This window comes from Chlamydotis macqueenii, chromosome 11 (genome assembly GCF_036417535.1).
Source record: "Chlamydotis macqueenii isolate bChlMac1 chromosome 11, bChlMac1.mat, whole genome shotgun sequence".
Lineage (NCBI taxonomy): Eukaryota > Metazoa > Chordata > Aves > Otidiformes > Otididae > Chlamydotis > Chlamydotis macqueenii.
Window position 1 is genome coordinate 9,334,371 of NC_141566.1, and position 15,169 is coordinate 9,349,539.

The 15,169-nt window shown below is 34.6% G+C and overlaps 1 protein-coding gene across 4 annotated transcripts in view; it reads right to left on the minus strand.

Moving 5' to 3' along the window:
• Window positions 1-253: 253 nt before the first annotated feature.
• The window catches only part of FMR1 (fragile X messenger ribonucleoprotein 1), a 34,501-nt gene continuing 19,585 nt past the window's right edge, over window positions 254-15,169 (minus strand). Inside the window, exons 10-15 of one of the 4 annotated variants that reach the window (XM_086756197.1) lie at window positions 13,709-13,818; window positions 10,187-10,273; window positions 6,909-7,104; window positions 5,439-5,582; window positions 4,004-4,086; window positions 254-2,199 (exon numbers count right to left, since the gene is read on the minus strand). In XM_086756197.1, coding sequence (XP_086612323.1) covers window positions 2,038-2,199; window positions 4,004-4,086; window positions 5,439-5,582; window positions 6,909-7,104; window positions 10,187-10,273; window positions 13,709-13,818 — 782 coding nt within the window. In that variant the 3' untranslated portion in view covers window positions 254-2,037. Of the gene's footprint in view, window positions 2,200-4,003; window positions 4,087-5,438; window positions 5,619-6,908; window positions 7,105-10,186; window positions 10,274-13,708; window positions 13,819-15,169 lie in introns of all 4 variants that reach the window. The other 3 variants (XM_086756198.1, XM_086756196.1, XM_086756199.1) reach the window with 3 other exon arrangements.

Genomic DNA, 15,169 nt, shown 5'->3' on the forward strand with positions numbered 1-15,169 from the left:
AGTGAATTCAGCCACTGAATGGGAGAAATATAGTGCATGTAGTGTGACAACTCAACGTACTGTACCATTTCACAATGAGATTGTGTTTCCTTGAGCATTATGTGCCATATTTTTGAAAACTGGTAATATTTTAGAAGTCTTCTAAAACATTTAAAGAAACAATGGCTACCGTTAATTTTAAAAGAAGTACTTTCTACTTTTTTAAGTTGAGATTTTTAAAAGCAATCATTTATAAGGATTGCATCAACATCAGTTAGCAGAGGAAGATCAAACTTTATTGAAACTGCTTGCATACAAAATATATTGCACTATAACCAAACAAATGTCAACATAAAATCCAATCTGTTGTAGCTAATATGTACAGAGAATATTGCCCAAGAGCAGTTACATTACAAGGTCAGTCTACCTTGGTTAATTATCTACAGTATTTTAAACCAAACAGCTTACAGATGATGTGTGCAAGGTACCAATTTCTGTTTTCAAATACTATACATTCCCAAAATAAATAACTAGAAATCAACATTAATGTTTGGCAATACTTTAAGACATTTTTATATTTGTTAAATCATGTGCAGTTCGTTGCCATTTTTAGTATGCTCACCTGTATGCAAGGAAAAAAAAAGAACAAAAAAGCAAAGAAACAAAACTCACAAAATACATCAGAGGCAAGGTCAAATTTGTACAACTCTGTACATAGACAGTGGCTCTCCTTCTGGAGTAATCTGAATAAAAATAGATTAAAATGACGGTCCTTATACAGTTTCACCCAGTAAGTTTAACGTGTGATCAGAAATAAAAGAAAGCACAGCTCCTCCCACCACTTCCCACCCTTCCCTGGTGTACGACTGGATGAAGTTCTGTGACACCTTCAAATTGGCTCATAATTCAGACCTTGTACCTCAAAATATTGTTCTGCCTCCAATATCTTCGACGACTATTATCTATGCTTTCCAGGGCATTACATGTGGTGATTTTCTTTCTATCTCACCTGAGATAGCTCCCGAATTAAAATAAGCAATTCAAAAAATTTTGGGAGGATGAAAAACATCAGCACTTTAAACTGGTCATCTGGCCAAACAGCAGGCACACATTACTAGCTCGTGAACACGTTACACTTGTTCCCTCAGTAACAATGAGTTTTTTAGTTTTCCACAATGGAAAGGTTTTTTTTTCAATTTTATTTAAAAAAAAAAAAAGCTTCTGTACTGCCTACAAAGAAAAAAAAATTACACCCCTTTTTCAATAACACTATTTGCCAAATCTTCAGTGCAAAATAAATTTCCTATTCTTATAACTGCCTAACTCAATGTTTATGTAAGGAAAAAATTATGGAAAGCATGCACTTGTCTATAAAGTACTAACGTCTGACAAGGATTGCTACATATATTTTACATTTAGTGTTACCAACTCATCTTCCCTGATTTCTGCATCCAAATATAATATTCCTACCTGCCAAGATATAAAAAAGGCACAGATCATACAACTTTTTTTGCTAATGAAAATGACAATTGTTACATCACACATATTTCAGGGTCCACTGAAATATTGAAAAAGGTGGACCAGAATGTGAACTGACACAGGACATAAAACGACATAGCATTTCATGAAGAACTTGTAAGTTAGATTGAAAACAGAAGCCAATTTGATTACTGCAAACACTATTTATTCTGAAAATTGAAATTGAGCAGTGAATTTGACCCGATGTGTTAAAATGGTACAACTGAACAGAAAGTTTACCAATGCACAGCTCAGTATTTTTAAAACAAACAAAAAAGAATCTTTCATTGTTTGAACTGCAATGTGTACTTGAAAGCGATTTTCGGAAATTCAGATATTTTTATGCAAATATTTGAATAACTTCTTATTCTGAAAACAACTGCATACTGTTGATGTTAAAAAAGGCTAACAGAGAACATATGTTCATTTCATGCCCTGCGCCATCTTGCCTACTATTTGTCTTTGGCCTAACAAGTTTCTCTAACATGGAACAGGAATTACTGAAACAGTATAGGAAATATGACTTCAGAATTATGCAGTTTAGGGTACTCCGTTCACCAGCGGCTGTTGACCATCTGCGCTGTCCGTTTTCTCTTTCTTCTGATTACGTTCTTTACCCGTGCGCAGCCGGCTACCTTCACTGGAGGTATTCTGTAATGTTTTAGTGTGGACACTTCTTTCATTATTGCAGTCAATTCTGATCTGGAACAAGTCAAAGTTATATAAAGCATTCTCTTCCTTCTATCCACCCCTTATGCATTTGCTACCTTAGTGGCCAGGGAGGAGCACTATTTATTAATTAGCCAGAAGACAAAAATAGTACCACACTCTTATGCTGTTGTTAAATGCATCCAGCTGAAATGGAGAGTGTGTGAACTCTTTTCTGTTCAAAAAAGCCACATACTTGTGACCTAAAAAACTCATAAAACCAAAAAGTCTCCCATCTACCTGGCCTTTAAAGCTAACTTTTTTTCCCCCAGTGTGTTAGTGCAAATGGAACTTTGAAATATCATTTCACTTTCAATAATTCAACTTTTACTTGTTGTACATGAACATTTTGGGGAAGAAAAAAGAAAAAAAAAAAAAAAACACACCATAGAAAAGCTGCCAAGAAATGATACTAACATGGGGGAAAAAAAAAAAATCTACCGGGCTACTTTTTCTATCTGAAAAAAGTTTCATTTAATCCACTAAAAAGACTTCTGCTGTCTTTTTAAAATACAAAAATTTCAAAAAAGCATTCTGAAAGCAAATTTATGTTTGCAAAGGCAGTAAGCCCTTATTTCTTGAAATACTACAAAATTTTTTACAACTTTATCAGTCAGGTTTCAATGATATGCAAGTACTTATTTTTATATAGAGTATCATATCATCCAAATCTCAGAGCAACAGAAAAAAAATAATGACTTGGTGCTAAGTGCCTTAGTTTCTTTTTCAGTATACAATTCTCCACTGTCTACTTCAAACTTTATAAATTTATTAGTGATTAACTATAAAAGTTGTGTGGCCATTAAAGTTTTTTTTTGGCATGTTAATTGTTTGCATTTCACATGTGTATTCAGGTACTACACCTTCAAGTTCAGCACTCCCACTTGGAAAACTAAGCATACGGTCACTTGTTCTATTCCCCCCTGCTCCCACCCCTTTCTTAAACCAGCTTTCTAAAAATCAAACCAAGAGTCATCTCAAACTCCCATCAGAACCATGACTCCTGGTAATACCACACAGAAGGCAGCAGCTTGCAGCTGCTCATTATTCCTTCCTCCCAACAAAACTCATCCTATGCAGTAAGAGATGGTAAAAGGTTTGCATGTTATCATTTGAAGCAAGAACAGTTTCCATGTTGGGAAACAACATATATACACAAAATGTCAGCCTGAGTAACATTATCCAACAAAACATATTTGACAAAATTGTAGAAATATCTTTATAAAAGGCTACAAAATATTTAAGGTTATAAAATATTTAAATATATTACTTGAACGGTTTCTTGATGTATATTTTTAACTTACTTTCTAGATTGCATAGCCTTCAATTGCAAGTGTTTCATTTAGTAGTGAAGGTAGTTTCTGAAGTTTAATCTTTCTTACTCTGAAGATTCTGGCTACAACACACTGCCTCTTTATAAAAAGCGTTAAGGATTCTCCTCCCTCAGGTATATAGGCGACAGACAACTATACACAATGCAGCAAGAAAGAAAAGCTAAAAACAAAAAGCTAGTAAGAACAAAGACTGAAATCAAGCTGGTTAGTAAATCCTTGGGATCCAATCAGAGTTCTAACCAAAGGAAGAGCTAAGCTACAAAATTGCATCTTTACACAACTTGATATATTGAGATTCCCCCGTATGTTACAAAATGCCAGAGAACTCTTGTAGATCTGATTAAGGAATTAGAGAATTCAGAACCACAAGGCTACTGTGTCACTTGCGGCTTTGAAGATTAATGTCAGTATATGACACTTACGCAATTTTAAACAGTGCAGACTTCCAATAAGAGAAAAATTACCTCAAGAGATCCATCTGCTGTTCTCCCTTTTGCATCTCTGGAGTTACGCTGACGGTTATCTGTTCGTGACTGTTCATCATTTCCTGTAAGAGGAATTAATCAACTAAGTTGTCTAACAAGAACATATGATTTTCCTTTACTTAAAATTTATGCAAGCAAATAAGGAATTGCTTCAAAATGTTAATGCTAGAGAACATTAAGCAAATATTCTTAATTACATATAGCAGTTCTTAAACTATGGCCCAAGAATTACTAAAGAAAACATTCTCAGGTGTTAATCAATGTAGACAAAACCAGTGTTTAAAACCACCACAATTTAAAAGACTGAAGAAAAAACACTTTTCAAAATGATTAGCCATAGAAGAAAAGCACACAGTCAATTTTAGTAAGATTTAATATGTCCACATTTTTTCTAACGGCTTCCAAGCTAAGCTGCACTACCTTTTTTCAAAAAATCCTTTTAGATTAAGCCATACCCATACTTTGAAAAAAAAGCATTTCAAGAAATAAGTAGTTGTAGACAAAAATATTTAAACCAATAAATATAAAGCAGTATCACAATATAAAACACATATATTTAACTTAAGTTCTCCCATCTTACTTTTGTCTGATTCTTTCCATTGAACACATAAATTACAACCTCATATAATCATTTTGCAAGAAAATAAAATAGAAGATGGATATATGGATAGCTGAATGAGTAAAACAGATTATACAATATTTTTCTATATACATTGACGAACTAGAACTTGACTGACTTCCATGTGTGATGGAACAGCCCACAAACTCGAGTCAAGATGCATATTAGGAAAGCAAGTGATTGAGAACGCTATTTCAATTTCTTTATATAGGAGAGAGAGGCTTTATATCATGTATGAAGAGACACTGGGACGGAATCATCTGCAGATTTGCTGAGGAGCGACACAAAACTGTGGAAAGTGGTTTGATACACTGGAGGTCAGGGCTGCTAATCACAAGGACCTCAACAAGCCGAAGAAATGGGCTGACAGAAGATTCTTTAGTTTTAAAGATGAATCCCAAGTCCTGCAGCTTCAACAGGATAACCCCAGGCAACAGCACACGCTGCAGACCGACTGTGCATGCAGCAGCTCCACACAAAAGGAGCTGTCCTGGTGTTCAACAACCTGAATAAGACATGAGTGTGCTCTTGCAACAATGACAGCTGACTGAATAACATGCAATGTTAGGAGTGTGGCCAGTAGGTCAAAAGAAAGGATTAATCCCCTCTGCTTAATATTGAGTACATCTAAAACAAAATGCTCAATTTAAGAGACTGACAAAGTAGAGAGCACTCAGGAGAGGGCCACCAGTATGGCTAGGAGGCTGGCGCAGATGACAAAACAAAAGGCTGACAGAAGTGTGTTTGCTTAAAAATTCCAACACTGACCTCTTTCAAAATTAGGTCTACATTTACCTTTGAATCCTCCGCGACCCCTCCCTCCTTGCCCTCTTGCACCACCTCCACGTCTTCTTCCATCTCCTCTACGAAGGTAGTTGTCTCGTTCCTCTTCTGCTGGGGCTGCAGACCAATCGCTCAGTTCATCTCTGTGATCAGACTCTGTTTCAGAAGCATTTGATGCTTCAGAATTAGTTCCTATCAAGAGGATAAAAAAAATCCAAACATGCCAGTGTAGCTTAGCATGAAAATACTACAGTAGAATGAAAAATGTGTGTGTATAAACAAAAATTTTCTTTTTTTTTGTTAATAAACAGTTTAGGATTTTTTGCCTCCCAAACTCTAACAAACATAAATACAGAAGTGTGTGTAACATACAATACTTCTTCAAAAAGTCAAGACAGACATAAACAAACATGAGAAGTGTATTTAAGGTTAAATAATTAAGTGTGCCACATGTTTATAGTTACTTGGTCTTATCAGCCTATCAATATATTATTGAATCTACTGTACAAACATATTGAGTCTAGTAAAACATATTTCATATTTCTAAAACTAAAACTTCTGAATATAACTTGTCCTGTCTCCCCTCACCACTGCAACTGCTCTAAGAAAAATATTCCATCATGAAACAGCCTGTAACACACTACAAAAGCAGAGAACAAAGTTAGAATGTTGAAACCATATCAAATCCAAAATAACTGGCCAGTACAGTTTTATCAGTTAACAGATCACCTTCACTAATAAAAGTTGGGGTTTTTTCGCCCCAATTTTTCCCCCATAACACTGTTATTAGTCAGGCAAGCTCAAGTCTTCTAAAAATCTAGGACTTGAGCACAAAAACATTAATTTTTTATTATGCAGAAGAAGCTAAGACTGTCTTATCAAGCTCGTACTACAGGCCTTTCAGTCAGGACAAACACCAGCTCACCTACATTAAGCATAATGAAGTAACAGATTGCTCTGAATAAGCACAATCCTGAAGACTATTAATTAACAAATTACACAAGGTTTTAAAGAGGAACACTACATTTTAGTGACCATGCTCTTCTAGTAAAAACACAAAAGTTCAGTTTAAATATGAGGAAAATATCTTTTCTGCAAATTGAGATTCACAGTATTTTCACTTAAAAAAATATTTACATTAAGATAGCCTCTTACAGGCTCAAATGAAAACTGAGGCTTTATTATTAGGAACTGTTCAAAACAGACAAAATAACAATCCTTGCCCTAAAAAATTCATAATGCAGAAGACATAAGCATTTTGTAAGAGACAGGAACTGCATGGAAGTAAGTTTAGATTATATATAAGCCCCACATTTTAGAGTATTATCTACAGCATAAAACTCTATATAATCTTCAAAGATTAATATTCAATATTAAGTTAATTTCTGTTTTAACAGCTCTGTTTTCAAGTCCAGTTTTTTTTCAAGAAACTAGAAGATGAACAGGCCACTCTGAAAACTAAGTGTGCTTCTTGTTACCTACCTGAAGCATAGCCTGGACCACGTCTGCTATGCCCTCTGTTTCTGTAAGGTCGACTACCGCGTCCAAGTCCTGGACCATCATCAGTCATGTACCCTTTTTCCTTATCTGTACGATTTGGTGGTGGCCTAGAAGTAGCTCCAATCTGTCGAAGCTGCTCATCAATTTGCAATCTTTCCAAACGCAGCTGGTCCACTTCCTACACAAACACAAGCATAGCAAGTCATATGTAACCACTGTTTAATCATATCAATGTACAGATATGCAATTCTCAGAAAGAAAGAGCTCTTAAATATTGCAACTAATAATCGATTTAATACTTAAAGAGTAACTCAGCTTTGAGAATAATTGTTTACTAAAAAAAACCCCCCAAACTTTCAAATGCTCAAATCTGTTTGTTACCACACAATTCTCCCTGTGACACAGCTGGCAATTTTAGGTTTGTTTAAAATAGACATATCAAGAAAAAACACTCAGATCAGCTTTTCAGGAGATACAATTAATTATACTTCAGTATTAAATTTATGAGATCTTTACCCTTAAGGAGGTTAAACATTCTTTGAACAGAGAAATTTACATTCCTTTATTTTTTAACATAGTAATATAATCCATTTACAGCATTCCAACAATGACATAATTAAAACTTCATTTAGATTCCAAGAAAAGCTTCTTACACTATTGTATGTAACAAATATCAAATTTATTAAACAATTATGATTTAACAGTATTGTTTCATAAAAAAGGGCTAGAGGTTACACTGCTGTTAAATTCTACTTAATTACAATGAATAATATCAGGGAAGTGAGGAAGCAAAAAGCACAGAGAGCAAAGTGCTGTAACTCAGACATAGGAAGACAGCCAGCACACAGAATTCTTACCACATACAACTAGCAAAAGATATAAACACCTAGAAGAGATAAACACCAATTATCTACAGCGACACACATTCTGAGAGTACTTTTGTCAGTTTGAGATGTTGTCTAGCTATGAAAAAAAAAAGCAGCAACTGCCTTTTTAAAAAAAAAAAAGAAAAAAAAAGAAAAAAAAAGAGAAAGCTACTTATGGAAATTTCAGTCTGATATTGGAACGAACCTCCAGAGGTTACTTAGTCCAGCTAGGACTTTGAATAAGTCCATCAGCACTCAGGGATGCATCCCATCAGGTCCCGCTGACTTGTGTATATCCTTTTCCACCCACCCCGCCCCCAGATGTTCCCTAACTAATTCTTCCTTTAGGAAGGGTAAGTCTTCATTGCTCCTGTTGGTTTCAGGGGCCTGGTATTCATTAGGACAAATTTCGTTAATAAAAGCCAAAGTGAAGAAGACATTCAGTACCTCATACTTTTCCTTTGTGAACAAGTTCCCTATCCCATTCAGCAGCAGGTCTGCATTTTCAGTAGTATTCCTTTTGTGTCAATATACCTGTAGAAGCCCTTCTTGTTGCCATTCACACCCCTTGCCATAGTCAACTCCAGATGGACTTTCACTTTCCCAAACTCATCCCTACACACTCAGATTGTGTCTTTATATTTCTCCTGGGTCATCTGTCCTTACTTCCATTCCTCGTATGCTTCCTTTTTATATTTTAATTTTGCCATAAACAACTCTCATCCATGCAGGCCTCCTCTTACTTTTGTGTGACATTTCCTGCATATCAAGATTGGTGATTCTTGAGCTTGGAGAAGGTGATTCTTTAAATATTATTTAAGTATTAGCCAGCTCTCCTGGATCTGTTTTCTTTCCAGGAATGCATCCCATGAAATTCTTCCGTGTAGATCCTCAAACAGGCCAAAGTCCACTCTCCTGAAGAAATTCACTACTTGGAGTTGATATACTATATTTGATCCTGATACTCTATTGTGTATCTTTCACAAAAAGTTTCCTTAATAAACTTTGCCTAGAGGCATAGAAACATAGAAATTTTTAAAGGAACAAGTCAGTTCCAGTTCTTGTCAGTGAGTTTGACGATATTATTCTGAAACTGACCCATAAGGCAACAGGCCATGTTTTGTGTGCGTGCATATGCTAACTGGGATGAAGAGGCCGAGATTAAAACCTCCAAGACAAGAATCTATCCTCTAGTTGCTATAGAGACTGATGAACGCTGTAATATATGCCTTTCTGTTCAGAAAGGTTAGAAGGACAGTACTAAGAGAAAGTGACCTTAATTGACAATGAACTGAAGAATCTAAAAAAATCCTAGGCTACTAAGCACTTTCCACTCACATGTCAGTTAAGTACTGACTCACATGCAAGTATCCATTTAAAGTGGCCAAAGAAGTTAAACCAGAAATATCATCTGAAATAATAGTGCGCATGCAAAAAAAGTTTGATTTTTAGTACTAGTTTTCATGTGGTCCTTCTCTGCCTCTACTACCTGACAGCTGTAGAGCTGCTGTATCTCTGCCCCAAAATGCTGATAAATCCAACTGCTCCACAAGCAACGTTTAAAGGTAGCGTTACTGAGTAGGTAAGTAAGGGAACAAAAGTAGTTTCTTCTAACTCCTCTGATACCTATACCGAGAAGTTTTTTAGCTATGTACAGAAATTCCAGCATTCTAGAAAATTCAATGACAGCTACTGCACTGACTGGACATGTATCAAATTACGAATTGTCTGGAGGTTTCAGAAGAGATGCAAGAATATATTTAATTAAACAAACTCCAAGCAGTCCCTACTGCTAGCATCTGGCCCTGCCACCAAGGACTGAGCACCTGACCAGAATAACCACAAGCAAAAGTAACAATAAGCAACCATGTGGGATTTTTTTCTCTCTATACAAAGGACAGCAAGTACTGCAGACTACTGGAAAAGTTACTAAGCCAAGAGGCAAACACAACATATAAATATGAATTTGCCTACAAAACATCCTCAAGCATGAAACGTGAATAACTACAGAAAAAGAAGTTTAGGGTTTTAAAAGAAAATGCCCACTGTATACAAGATATCTGCATAGAACGCTGCTTGCTTTGTAGTTGCTCGAGGGACTGACTATTCCTTGTACATAAAGCTGTCAGCATTTTTTGAGATGTGATTTTTAAATTTTTTCTTATCTTTTGTATTTTGCATACTGAAAAAATTGTTTATTACCCATCCTTCAGATAAATTATTCTTTTAATAAAACATAGGTTTTACAAGATGCCTTTTTAGACTGAAAACCTGTTATAACACCAATTTTTCAACAGTCTTTGAGGTCCAAAGAGATTTTGATCATCGCCTTATTGTTACCATCTTACGTACTGATAGAAAAATCTCCGTGGAAAAACAGCATCTTTTCCTCACCTTTAAATAATTAAGATGATAATCCAGAAGAACAGTTGCATTAGTGATGCTGTCCTTGGTTCCCACAAATACAAATGGTACCATTCCCTAAAACACAATAACAGTAGTCCCATGGTTATTGATTAGATATCAAATATAGAAGAGAAATAAACATATTCTTTTAAAATGTGAAAACAATTTTTACAACACAGATAGGCATAAATTAAAAAAATAAATGAGACAATACTATATTTAAATTTTTATGTTGACTAGATCATGTAGACTAATTCTCTTCATGCAAAGAGGTTTTTTTAAATATGAAAATTTAGATTGTATGCATCACAATCCAAACATTTATTTTTCTGAACAAGTTAAAAAAAAAGTTAATTCAAAACACTTCAGGTTTCCTCCCTTCAAAATTAATACCACCTCGGCTGTCATGTCCACTCTCTCACATCAAGTTATTTTAGGCTACACAGCAGTAAAGAAACCTTTGATCTTTTAAAAAAGTAAATCAAATTAACACTGTGTCATAAACCAAAACTTAATTCTTCTTCAGGATCTCTCCATTTGTAAAAAGTAAACAAAAAATATTCAAGGAATAGAGTAAGTACTTCAGGTAACAATTGACAACTTACATTTCTTTTACCTTTCAATCGTTTTGTTTAAGTAATTCAATAAATACCTGAAAAACGTAAAGCTGAAAATTGTAATGCCTGCATTTATGACACTTGGAGATAAAACATCTAAAGACTAACTTAGGCAGCCAAAGCAGGCTAAGAAATCAACCTAAAAGGGCCCCCGAGTGCTGAAAACAACTGAACTTTAGCAGATACAAGGATAATTTCCACACCAAAACTCCTGACACTAAAATAGGTCTATGCAGCATTTCAGAAGTGTGATGGCAACCTATGCAGACCCAACGAGCTAGCTTTAAACTACTTGACTCTTGTACCAGCTGCAGCCTCACCATAGCAGCATAAGCTTCACGGTGGACTGCAGAAGTCAATCTGAAAGTCTCAGACACTCAGCTGCTGAAAACTATGCCTCTGCAAACACGGAGCTGGGCCACACCTACTGAATTAATTTGAATTTTGATTTGGTATCTCATCATGACCTCTAAAGACACCTTTAATTTTCACTGTACACATACCCTATACAGGACTGCATTCCAAAGGAGGGTTTTTTTGCAGAAGTGCTTTGAGATACAAATGTCTTAAGAAATAATACATGCACAGTATGCCGAGGTTCCCAAAGAGTGGCAAGTCTATTTATCTGAAGTATAGTTTGTCTCTGCTTTTTAGTTTTTTTTTTTCTTTTACATACAAACAGCTTTTGTTAGATCTTACACATTAGCATTAAATAACAAGGAAAAAAATACACAATCCTCTAATCCTAAAAAAGCTCAACACTAATACTAACTTTCATGAGCATTACAAATCCTTTAGCCATAGGCATCATTGACTGAAATGTTTTATTATCTGGGGTATTTTAAGTTTCATAAATATTTAATACAACCTGATAAAGAGCAATGAAATTTCTACTAACCTGGCATTAACTAGCACATAGTATCAATTATTAAAAGATCACAAGACAACTGACTTAAGGCATTTAAGGAAATAGCTTGTTGTTGCTTTTAGCAGAGGATTCTAGGTATAACAATGCCAACTATTAAGAATATGAGCTGGTAACAGTGTCAAACAATTTCAGCCATACAAAAGCATCAAAGTCCTTACTTATTGAATCTTATTTCTGTCAAAGTAAAAGTACCAATCTTCAACTTCACTTCAGTGGTGAATATTGAGCAGATCTTACATGCATAAGAAATTTAGAGATAAAAATAATACATACTACAGCAACAAACAGTATCTAACTCATTTTTAAAATATGAAAAGTCTAAAGAACCTGTAACAAAATTATGGCAGTTATGAAATTGCACCTGAAATTTATGGGCAGTGTAACATCTCGGTCATAAGAAAAAGAACACAATGCTGTATTAAAATTTAAAACTGAACTACAGTTCTTTACAAAAAGAAAGGCTGTAATATACAAGTCCACACATGGGAAGATTAATGTATATTTATTTCAAATATGAAATACGAATAAACTTACAAGGACCAACTCTTAGCTGCCAAGATTTGATCTCAGGTTTCTGCGTTACTCCTGATATAACACAACTAACACGCAAAGCAGTGTAAGCAACGCCAGTGTTACCAATGTCATTAACAGGTAAAACAGAAAAACATGAGTGCAGAGCTTGGCAGGTAAAAAAAGCTTTCAGGTTAATCTTTAAAAGTCTGATTTTTGGATTGAAGAACATCAACAAATAAGCTTTTTCAAGCCAGAAGAAAAAAAAAAGAAAATCTGACATACTAATCACAGCCATGGGTGATTAGGGCTCTTTTACCCTTCTATTGTTCTGTAGGCTAACACCTTAAAAATGCTGAAAGTTTTAGCCTGCGGCAATAAAATTACTCTCTTGCCTGTTAAGCTAGTGCAAGGATTTTATGCTGTAAGTATTTATCATTAGAAATTAAATACGACATAGCAGCGAATCCTTCCTATCTAAACACTGACTATTTCACTTTTTCAGATAGATGTAAAACTAGTAAAGTACTAAAAAAACCAAACTTATTTCGCCGTTATTTACAGAAAGATGGAGAGTGGATTGTGGGTCTTCAGTAACAGTTTTACAGTGATAATACAAAAGATGAAGTAACTACTCAAGCAAAAACGTAAGGGTTCCAGAAGTGTATTTCATATCTTACTCAAAGCAGAAAAGGTTCCTTACTTGGTACATATTTAGATTTCCAGGTAAACTGAAACCAGTTCACTTTTCTTTAAGCACGTTTCACATATAGAATTGCAGGGAATCGTTTTGTACCGAGATGTTAAAAGCTTCATGCCTGAAGCTTTCCTTGCAAGCCTGCAACCCTTCCCCTCAACACAGCCCCACATGAAAGCACCTCAAATTACAAAGTTCAAGACCTCATTAAGGCCCCTTACAATGCTGACAGCCTTCCTGTGCAAACGTGGAGTTCATGCTTGTTTTTTCTTCAGGTTACAATTTACAGGCTACGGTGAATTTAGGTAATTTTTTAAAATGAGAGGTTTAGACATGAAGTACAAGCTTTTCATGACAATATAAGAAATTATTAACAAAAATTTAAATGAGGTAAAACCCAAAGAAATCAAATTCAAAATAAATCAATGAATGAAAACAGTAAGTTTCATATACACCGACTGATACCTTAGCAAGTGTTGGGAAACAGTGTCACTGCTTCTAACAGGAATAAAATGAAATCTCCAAGAAGGTGCATCACCAAAAAAAATTTACAAAGCTTTTTCAAACACAGATAAGCCAAATGTATACAAAAATGCTCCTCAGCATTAACAAGGAAGTAGAGATTCCATCAGAAAAACACACATTAATCAGAACTTTATCTTAACACTATGAAGACACAAGAAATAATTCATTTTATCATTGGGTAGAATACAATCACCAATTAACACACACAAAGATCACATTAACTGAAAACATACCTCTTCTTGTGGAATATTTTTATCATTTTCAGCCTCAATTCTCACTCTTACAACACCAGATTTGTCCACTATCTCCTGAATCAGTTTCCCATTTTTTCCTATTACTTTTCCTACAGAAAGAACATACAGAACATCTTTAGGGTTTTCCCTCAAACCTGAGAGTATTACTATACTGTAATTAAACAACAGTATTTAGTATCAGTGCAGGAACTTGTCAAAAATGACTTAATACTCCACAACAAAGACCTAGTTAATGAGTCATAAACTAAAACGTGTAAGCAAGCTTGAGGTGTTAACTTTGGTAATGTTCCAAAGCAACCACTGCAGCATACAGGAGGAGGGGTACTCTATTATGAAAGTTTGTTACTTAGTATAGTTTTCTGCTTTTCCAAAGCTCCTATAAGAGAACAAAAGAAATTAACCCACACATGACTTACCTTTGTATAAAATTACTTGAAATTACACAACTCTATTACAGAAATATTTGGTATACTGTATGCTTATTTAGTTTTGTTTTGATAGGTTTAAAATAACTTCAGTGATTTACAAATAAACACTGCTAGTTGCATTAAAAAAAAACCCAAAACAAAAAGTCTTTTTACAGTGCCCTGACATTTGCTGTAACAATCCCTTTAGGGTAGTTAGGAGAATAAAAAAAAAAAAATCTTAGTTTGTTCATAAAATTTTTAGTTGATGATGTTTTCTAATATTACTGAAGATACTATTTGAGTCAGATGTAAAATTATCTTCTCTGAAACTGAGCTTTTTTAGATATACTTTAAAATATTTTCTAATTCATTAAAAACTCAAATATAATGGAAATAAGTTATACTCTAATGCCAGCACTACATACGTTTATTTATCTTAGGAATCATCCTAATTTGAGATAATGAAAGTGAAAACTTTAGTTCTCTCCAACTTAAGCAAAATAACTTGCTGTCTGAAAATTGACAGGAAGACTGATGGAAAACTTGCAACCTAATCACAGGCATATCACTGAAATAAAGGCAAAAAATACTGAATGCACAACAGCTATTGTTCTGCTGATACAATTAACCCACGAAGAGCAAACTGAACTCCACTTTTAATCACATGGGACATTGCTCATATTGTCCAACGCTAATTTTCACTTTTGTGTTTCAATCTTTCTACCAGGAAAGAAAAACATGACAAAGATGTAGATGGCCAATAAGTTTTCCCTTGATGACAAAGGCTGCTTAGAGTCAAAAGCTACTTCTGAGTACTTTATTCCAGTACACACCACTGACAAACATAATAGCGGTTTATAGTAAGTGTAAAAAGCCTTAGTAGTGATTTGCAAAAGTCAAATAAAACAAAGAACCAGAAAGAATCTCACCTTGGTAGTCCCATTGAAAGAAATAAATCTTTTCAAATATTTGGTTTTAGTTAGAATTCAGCAACATACATAAAAATATTTTTAAATTACTATGAATTTATTTT